The 9,430-nt window shown below is 36.8% G+C and overlaps 2 protein-coding genes across 5 annotated transcripts; both read left to right on the top strand.

Moving 5' to 3' along the window:
- Nucleotides 1-2,733: 2,733 nt before the first annotated feature.
- On the top strand, nucleotides 2,734-4,136 carry LOC118027634 (anthocyanidin 3-O-glucosyltransferase 7). The gene has a single exon (XM_035031031.1). The coding sequence runs from the start codon at nucleotides 2,745-2,747 to the stop codon at nucleotides 4,134-4,136; it is 1,392 nt and encodes a 463-aa protein (XP_034886922.1). The 5' UTR covers nucleotides 2,734-2,744.
- A 701-nt stretch (nucleotides 4,137-4,837) lies between these two features.
- Nucleotides 4,838-8,778, top strand: LOC118027610 (uncharacterized). Of its 4 annotated transcripts, none has more exons than XM_035031004.2 (9): nucleotides 4,838-5,028; nucleotides 5,310-5,336; nucleotides 5,487-5,603; nucleotides 5,921-6,164; nucleotides 6,402-6,464; nucleotides 6,823-6,915; nucleotides 7,048-7,149; nucleotides 7,286-7,378; nucleotides 7,825-8,778. In XM_035031004.2, the coding sequence occupies exons 1-9, from the start codon at nucleotides 4,970-4,972 to the stop codon at nucleotides 8,557-8,559; spliced, it is 1,533 nt and encodes a 510-aa protein (XP_034886895.1). In that variant the 5' UTR covers nucleotides 4,838-4,969; the 3' UTR covers nucleotides 8,560-8,778. The 4 variants fall into 4 exon arrangements, with proteins under 4 accessions (XP_034886895.1, XP_034886897.1, XP_073267355.1 ...); XM_035031006.2 differs by having other exon boundaries at nucleotides 4,918-5,028; nucleotides 5,427-5,603; XM_073411254.1 differs by having other exon boundaries at nucleotides 4,928-5,028; nucleotides 5,504-5,603.
- The last annotated feature ends 652 nt before the right edge of the window (nucleotides 8,779-9,430 follow it).

Below are 9,430 nucleotides of genomic sequence, written 5' to 3' on the forward strand. Positions count from 1 at the left end.
AACTATTGCTATTATATCATGAAATAAATCATACTTAATATAAAAATATTTTTTATTATTCTTTAAAACCATCTACAATTCCATTACGTATAAAATACATTCGACAAAAAACTATAGTTTTCATAATTGTTTTAGCGTATAATAAAATTAGATAAAATATTATCAAGTATAAAATTCACTTTAAACTAATTATTTTTTTTTTTAAAAAAAAACTTAACTCATTAAATTAAATTAATTTTTTTTTTTAAAAAAAACCAACTGTAGTACAAGTGAACAGTGCAAGGGAATTGCACTGTTCACAGAACAGTGCTGCTGATATACACTGTTCATGTAATTGCACTGTTCATTGAACAATGCAATTACATGAACAATGCAAAAAAGCAGCCTTCAGCTGCTTCTTTCAAGCCTGCGTTCCCAACACAGAAATTAGTGGGGCCCATGAACAGTATCAATGGTTTTTCTGTTACCAAACACTTGCCTTCTGCGTTTTACATTAAACGTGATTCTGAACGCGTAAACAAACGAACTCTTAATGGATCCAGTTTCGCTGTTTCCCTTAATCCGTTTATTCACAAGAAATTTTAGAGTCAATTCCACTTTTACTAATTTCAACTTTTAATCCACCAAATAATTAAAAGTCCTAAACTTCAAAATTCACCACTCAGAAATTTCAGAAAATTTAAGCACCAAAAACAAAACAGAATCAAAATTTGCACATACATACACAAAAATATAGAGAAAGAAACTTACTTGTAGCCCCATCAAAGGCAATCAAGAAGTAGAAACCAATAAGCAATAACTTTATAGTGTAACTTAACTGATTAGATCTAGATTTATTTTTTAAAAATTACAAATTCAAGTTTTACAGATCTCAGGACCGTTAGAGGCTTATATAATATTTAACTTCAGGACCCGTAAAATTAGTTAAGGTACGTACAAACTGGTCCGATATCCATATTAATAAATAAATAAAATAAAATAATAAAAAAAAGTAGAAACCAAAGGGAGTGAGCATAGGAGCAGACTTGGATTTGGTATGAAGTACAAGAAACCATTGTAAGGAAATAAAGAGAAAACAAAAAGCTGTGAGGCAAAGCTCTCTTAATCAATGTGGGTGCCCATGGATCACCTGGAAGCATCAAACCGACAATTGCTTTATTATTATTATTATTATTATTATTTTTAATATTGACCTAGTCAAATTTAAAATGAATTTAGCCAAGTAAACTGGATTTGATAAAAATACTTTTTTCTAGTTCAATTTAGAACCCAACTGAATCAAGTTTTGAGTCGGGAGTCTACTGGATAAACGTATCAAACTGGTTTAAAAAACTATAATTATTATAATTTTCTCTGTAGTTAAATTTCAATTCAAAAGGGTTCTTACATGGTGCCCTAAAAAAAACATGACAAAAGAGAAGGCCGTTAAAGTGTCCTTCAATGGTGCCACTGTAGGCTATTTTCATGACCGACAATTCCTATCTCCTAGCAATAAACCTCATCCGGTTCCCACTAAAGTTTCAATTTTTTTTTTTATTTTTTATCTGATGTTTGTTGTGTGCGAAATCGACACAAATCTGGCTGCATTTTTTTTAATGGTTACAAGCAGGTATTTTCTAAACCGGTTCCTGGACCCAGGCAGGTCATTTCATAGCAAGATTCAAACATTCATGAGACTTTTTTTTTTCCTCCCTTGCAGCATATTTTCACACTTAGTTTTTTACCATTAGAAAAAAAAAAAAAAAAAAAAACACGCTTGCTTGGACAGCTGACTCCAAACTAATGAAAAGAGAAAAGAATAGCTAGTCAATGAGCTTAGTGCTCGTCAACGATTGTCCTTACAGAATTAATTGTGGGCTGTAGGCCATATAATAAGGGGCGGCCCCTAATTTCTTCCACTCATCTCTTATTCTATATTAGGGTTTGAATTATGACTCGAATGTCGTCTCTCTAACCTCTTTTACCGGAGCATAGTTTTGCTAAACTAACCTTGAAGCTCACCTTTTTGTGCGTGTATCGAGGGGAAAAACGAATCCAGCACACATATTTGATATAATTATATATAAATAAAGATGAGAATTAAATCAACTTTAATGCAATATATATCATTACATGGACCGGTGTGAGAGATGATGATAGACAGACGGATTCATGAACTTGTTTTTTCAAATGGGAGGTGAAAAGCATAGGCGGTAACGTACCTTAACAAGAGTGTTTAGGTTTATTTTTTGTGGGCCGGACTGTTTGTTTGTTGGGCTTTTGCAAGCTTGAAGCAGAGAAGGTTTTTTATGGGCTGTATCTCTTTGTTCGACGATTTGGAGGCTGGTCCTTCGTTATCTCTCTCCTTTTTTCCACGGCGGGGGGCTTCCAACACGAAGTGCCCATAAGCACTTTGCAAAACCTAGGCATGGATGCGTCCAAACAGTTACTTTCATCTCTTGGAAACTCTCCTCTTTAATGGAGCAGTTTTTCTAATATTCATTTAATGCTATTTATGCGAAACCAACATCCTCATCGAATCAATTTTATCCATGGTTTTCAAAGCAACACCCTCGTCTTTAATACGGTGTGTGAGTGTGGCTGTATATAATTTGATATATCTCCATTTCCTATCCATAGATGGATCGTTTGACACAAATAATCTACAACCTATCACATAAATCTTTTGTGATTTCTCCGTTCTTAATTAGTCTCAACTCAAGTTGATCAAATGCTGTAATACCAACTAAACACCGTGAGAAAACATGCATGTTGCCGTCTTTGCATTCCCATTTGGTTGCCATGCTCTTTCTCTCATTAATCTAGTGCAGAAGTTAGCAAGGGCTGCGCAAGAAACACAATTTTCCTTTCTTAACACAGAAGAATCCAACAACTCAATCTTCTTAGCATCAAGAACCAACCTGCCTGATAACATAAAAACCTACAATGTAGCGGATGGCGTGCCGCTGAATCATGTATTTTCAGGAGATCCGATAGAAAGAGTTGAGCTGTTCATAAAAGAAACGCCAAAAAACTTTAAGATGGCATTGGACATGGCGGTGGCAGAAACTGGCCAAAAAATAAGCTGCTTGATAGCAGATGCGTTCTTGTCCTTTTCCGGATCAGTCGCTGAGGATTTGAGCATTCCTTGGATCCCTGTTTGGATCCCAGTGCCCCATTCCCTCTCTACACACATTTATACTGACATGATTCGCCAACACTACGCCAATTCTCTTAGTTATGGTTGCAGCAATAGTTGCAGAGATGGCAACGATGTAGAGCTTGAAGAAAAAACCTTGGAAATCCCAGGATTATCTGAATTGCACATTGCGGATTTACCTGTAGAAGTGTTACCAAGAGATGCACAAGAAACACCCTTTTCTTGCTTGTTAGGTCAAATTGGAAACATGGTGCTAAAAGTAGATACTCTAGTTGTGAACTTTTACCAAGAGCTCTACCCTAAATCCCTCTTAAATGATCTCAAATCTAAGTTTTCGAACTTGCTAAATGTCGGCTTTATTAGCTTGTCTATGCCTCCACCATCGTTGCCACCGTCAACTGAAGATACCACAGGCTGTCTATCATGGTTGGATAGCCAAAAATCTAAGACGGTGGCGTATATCAGCTTTGGAACTGTAGCGAATATTCCTCAAAGTGAGATTGAAGAACTAGCAGAAGCTCTTGAAGCGAGCAGAATTCCATTCCTTTGGTCTCTTAGGGACAATATAAAGGATTGCTTGCCAAATGGGTTCCTAGAAAGGACTGTAATGCACGGAAAGGTGGTTCCATGGGCACCTCAGACCCAAGTATTGGCACATAGCTCAACAGGTGTCTTTATGACACATTGTGGAGCTAATTCTGTGTATGAGAGTATTGCAAATGGGGTTCCAATGATCTGTAGACCATTTTTTGCGGATAATAAGCTGAATGCACGACTAGTAGTGGACGTTTGGAGAATTGGTGAGAGAATTGATGGAGGTGTTTTTACGAAGACCGGAGTTGCCAAGAGCTTGGACCTCATTTTGCAACATGAACAGGGGAGAAGAGTTCGGAGCAGAGTCCTAGCCGTTAAAGAGCTTGTATTGAAGGCATCTGCACCTGGCGGCCATGCTACACAAGCTTTCAAAACTTTGGTGGAGATGATCACATTGGTGTAACGTGTCCTTGTATAGTTAATTTGGAGACATTATAAAAAAGGCGTTTGCATGTTCTAGCTTTTCGACTGAGAATAAGTTTAAAAGTGTTTTTGGAAAGAAAAAAAAATTGTTTTGAATTTGCTAATTGAAAAATAAAGTTTAAAAAATAAAAATAATATTCTAGATAAAAAAATATTCTAAATACTAAACATACTGTAAACAATATCCTTCTTGTGCTTCAACAACACCCAAATTTCTAGTGGTAAGAAAATAAAAAGAAGAAGACGAATCGGGATGAATGGAAGAGGGATAATTTTCCAGGGAATTAATTTCAAGCTACTGTCATGGTATTTTCCTGCCCCCACAGAAATAGATGCTATTTACTCTATTGTTCTAGAAGTATTTATTTAAACAAAAGAATTGAACTGACAAGAAACTCAATCGAATCGAATCGCATCCCCTTTCTTGTCCAAACAGGGTGCAACCGAGTCTGGTTCACGTACACATCTGTACTCCAGTAACTTGTGCTCTCTTATGTTTCCGCTGCCAGTAATCAACTACAAGTAGTACTCGCCAAATTCAACGAGAATATTTTATCAAGGGACACGTTTCAGCTATAGAAGGCGAGTACTCAAGCGAGTAACTATATCACAGCACGCAAAATTAGGATATATTTGTCATTTCGTAAATCAACTGCTACAAAAGCGACTTCTTCGTTTCACACCTTCGCTCTCCTAGGAAAATCTTTCTACCCTCGCTTTCCTCAACAACGGTTTCTTATGAGTTAAGATCTGAACAGAAGTTTTGCGAAGATTAAGTAAGCTGAGAGAAACTTATCGAAGAGGCCTGCGTTCATGATGGGTTTTGTAGGGCTTTTGAAACTTGCTGTGAAATGCCTTGATATTCTTGCATGGTATGCATATGAATGTGTATCTTGACTTTGGCAATACGTACAAATGTACTGAAAATTCTTACTTGTAATATGGTCTTGATACTTGATTCTAAATTCTTGCATCTCTTTGTTACTTCTAACTAACTGAAGTCTCAATTTCATATTTTATGATTGATTATGAGCAATGCTTGATTTTAAGCTCCTTGTTTTTTGCTGCAACAATTAATTAGGAACGTCTTGTTTTCCTTTGCTTTGTGTTTTCATGACTGTGATGATCACGTGTTTCCGTTATATGGTTGCAGGCCTGTTTTTGGTTTGGGTTATCCTTTGTAAGTCTCCCCTCTTTGTTTGACTTTGTGTGTATGTGTTCATGTTATTGACGATACAATTTCTAATGATCTTTCAATTATGTTATTCAGAATGTCAAGTCGGTATTTATTTATCGAAGAAGTGATTAAACATTACTAATACATGAACAGATGTGCTTCCATTCTAGCGATCGAGACTAATTCAAACTCAGACACCCAGAAGCTGATCACATATTGGGTATCCATTTCTGTGGTTTTGCTCTTTGAGCATACCTTTCAGCTTCAGTGGTAATTTATTTTATTTTCTGTGTTTTACATTATGTAGCTCTATTTTTGTAGCCAATTGAAACAAATAAAAACATGATCTCTTGCAAGTCGAAACAATTTCAGTATAGTTTCCGGTCTAGGGGGATTTTTTTGTTGTTCTGTAATTACTCTTGACTACGATCAATTAATGGAGGTTTATGTTTTCAACATGATTTTGGACATCGGTTCGAATTGTTGGAACAGGGAAATATGTTGTGTTATACTTGATTAGGACAAGAGGCAGTACATTACTGCTGAATCTTCTAACTCAGTTACTATTTTTGTATCTCTATATGCAGGCTAGCCTTCTGGCCATACATCAAGCTAATGATTGTCGGCTGCTTGGTTCTGCCTTACTTTCACGGTTCCCTTTATGTCTATAAACACCTTGTTCTTCCATGTCTATCCATTGGCCCTAGAATTATCACCTGCCAGTTCAACAAACTGAAGTTATTTTTCAAGAAAGATGATTTTCTTGTTGAGGTGAAGAGGTATATGAAGGAAAATGGCTCTGATGCTTTGGAGGATCTCATTGCTTCCACGGTATACATCCTTCTTCATGGCAACAAGACCTATGGAAATCTTTTGATTTGTACCTGGAATCAATTGGATTAATTTAATTTTACTTTCTTATCACGTGCATAAAATTGCATGCATGTTATGGTTGGATTGAATCAGGGTGATAATAAAATTAGTTTAATAGACGCTGTCTATACTTGATGTAATAAGTATGTCTTTCTCATCATTGCTGCCCTCCCAAAAACTGTCTCTTTCTTCCAGAAAAAGAGTGCAAAGCCTAATGCCGCCGTGAACGAGACCAAGGCAGTTGCAGCAGAGGATTGGGTAAGGCCACTAATTTCACTTGCATATTGTTTTTGTCTCTTTACATGACTTCCTCGATCCAGATGTATGTAGAAGCACACCTCAGTTAATGGTGTTGTAGGAACGGTATTTATAATGAGAGCTCGATCAAAGCAGCAACCACATAATTCATGTTTCCTTATTATCCATTTGTTATTATTTATTTTTGAAAAGAAGTCCGTGCTTATGAACTAATTCAATGTTCTTGTAGAAGAGTGGTTGTTAAGTGTGATGCTGTGGTAAGTACAGGGCTTTATTTCTGAGCAATCAAATCAGCTGTTTTCAACCATCTGAAAAGAAAAAAAAAAAAAGGAGCTGATCAATAGTTTGATTGATGCAGCCAAAGTCCGAACAACCAAAACTTCCAGTTCGATATAAAGACGGTAATGCTGTCAAGATAACAGAGAAGATGGAAGTTGCATCAACCAAGCAGGTAATTTTGTTCAACTGTTGGGATTTTGGGCACTTTTAAAGGAAAAGTCAACCTGTGCTTTTGGAAATAATATTATGAACTGCGAAATCTTACTGCCTAATAAGAAATTTGAACATCTTCTGATTCATGCAGCTTAAGTTGGAACAGCCTAAACTTCCAGTTCGACTTGAAGACAGTAACGCTGTGGAAGTAACAGAGAAAAAAGAAGTAAAAGAAGTTGCATCAACTGAGCAGGTTATTTTATTCAACAGTTGAAAAATTCAGCACTTTATATAGAAAAAGTCCACTTGTGCTTTTGGGATAATATTATGAACTGTGAACGAAATGTTGCTTCCTAGTGCAAAATTTGAATATCTTTCGATTCATGCAGCTGAAGTTTGAACAACCTAAACTTCCAGTTCTATTCAAAGACAGTAATGCTGCGGAAATAACAGAGAAAAGGGAAGTCACATCAACCAAGCAGGTAACTAACTTCATTCAACAGTTGGATAGTATTATGAACTGTGAAATGTCAGTGCCTATTAGAAATTTGAATATCCAAAAATATGTAGGAAAGAACAAAAAAATTTGTGGAAAATAATCCAGGAATGTTGGCAAGGCTCAATGAACTAAAACAATTACTGGCCACCTATACGTCCCAACAGAAGTAAATGGTTGTAACAAAAATTAAAATATAGAATATTTGTACTTCAATCCAAACAATCTAAAACTTCTTTGGAACTTGTGTTATTTGATAAAATTTTCAAAAATTCCCTTTCTGGGTATCACAAATTTCCTTCCCCTCTATGATTTGAAATTTTACCTTTCTTTACTGGTTTCTTATTAGTCAATGTTCTCGTAAACATTGTATATTTACCATGTGCATTTTTTTTTACATCCTCTAAGCATCTATATTTACCGCATTTGCAGGTTAGACAAGTAGAATCTAACATCAGTCAGACAGAAAACAGTACATTTCCACCTCTGGAGTTCATAAACACAGTAACAACAACAGAGGGAGGCAGAGATCTATGCGAGATACTACCTCCCGAGAAAGTCCTAAATGTATGGACTTGTGCTATATGTCAACTGACAGTCCAAAGTGAGACAGTTCTTAATTCACACCTCCAAGGGAACCGACACAAGGCTGCTTGTGAACGGCTAAAGGTCGAGAATCAGATACCAAAAAGCGAGGTTCCCCCTGTTTCAGAGGGAAAGAAATTTAATGTTACCACAGCAACCACAGGGATTGATGTTACTTGTGTTGTATGTCAGTTAACACTTACAAATCAGATAGATCTTAGCTCACATCTTCAAGGAAAAAGACACAAGAAAGCTTGTGAGCTGCTGAACTCCAAGATCCAGGCATCAAACAGCAATGTTTCCCCATCTTCAGTGGGAAAGAACGCTAATTTTCCTGAAAGCAAGCCAGAGAAGTGTACAGTAAACAATAGCACTCCACCTGAAAATAGAGTACACGAAGAGAAGAAGCTAGAGAACCTGATGAAGAGCCGATTTGTAGAGATTAGAGATTCTAAGTGGTGGTGTACAATCTGCAATATAAGTTGCACCGGTGAAGGAAACATGCGAAGTCATCTTAATGCAAAGAAGCACTTGGCTAGGATGCGAGCATTGGATGGTCCTGGAAGCGGTGTCCATGCCTGAGTCACTAAATATGCTCATACCATTATTGCAGAAGACGTTCTAATCTGGAGGTCTAGGTGGCTGTGAGCATCCAAGCTACCTGTAGATTAATTAATCACTTAGATCTTAGCCCCCAATTACTTTCTGTATCCCTGAATCCATCTTTTGGTTTCTAGTTACACAAGTAAACTTTTCAAGGCAAGCGTGTCATGGTATAAAGATGAAAGCATATTTTCTCTTGGTCCATGGTATACACGACTCAGGGTCGCCGGACAAATAAAAATTAAACAGCTACTGAAGGCAAAAACTTAGAAGGCATATGTAGGCTAGCATTTGAAATTGAAGGCTTTTATTAATGAAAGAAGTTTCATTGGTCCAAAGGAAACAAGTAGGAGCTTATACTAACAAAAGCAAGATCCAAATAGGATTACAAGAAAAATAATCAGAGAACTAGCCAATGATTCCAAAGAACAGAAATTTAGCTTCTAAATAAGGTCCATTTGCATATTGCATGTGAATAACGGACCTCTATGGACTGCTCGTTGAATTCTTTTTTTTGATCAAAATGCTCGTTGAATTCTTCTTCATATGGGAACTGACCGACCCAATGATTTTCAAAACTGAAAATGAGGTTTCAGATAAAATAGAAGGCTAGGAGGGGGGGGGGGGATGGAATCTGTCACGCAAACGGACCTTATTGGCATGGTGCCAAGGTTGAAATAGGCGTTGACTTAATCAACTGTTGGGGTGCGAGCATCTCAAATGGATTGATGATTTTGACAATGGAATCTGTCACGCAAATGGACCTTATTGGCATAGGCATGGTGCCATGGTTGAAATAGGCGTTGACTTCATCAACTGTTGGGGTGCGAGCATCTCAAATGGATTGATG

The sequence above is a fragment of the Populus alba genome, chromosome 9 (genome assembly GCF_005239225.2).
Source record: "Populus alba chromosome 9, ASM523922v2, whole genome shotgun sequence".
In the NCBI taxonomy this organism is placed as follows: domain Eukaryota; kingdom Viridiplantae; phylum Streptophyta; class Magnoliopsida; order Malpighiales; family Salicaceae; genus Populus; species Populus alba.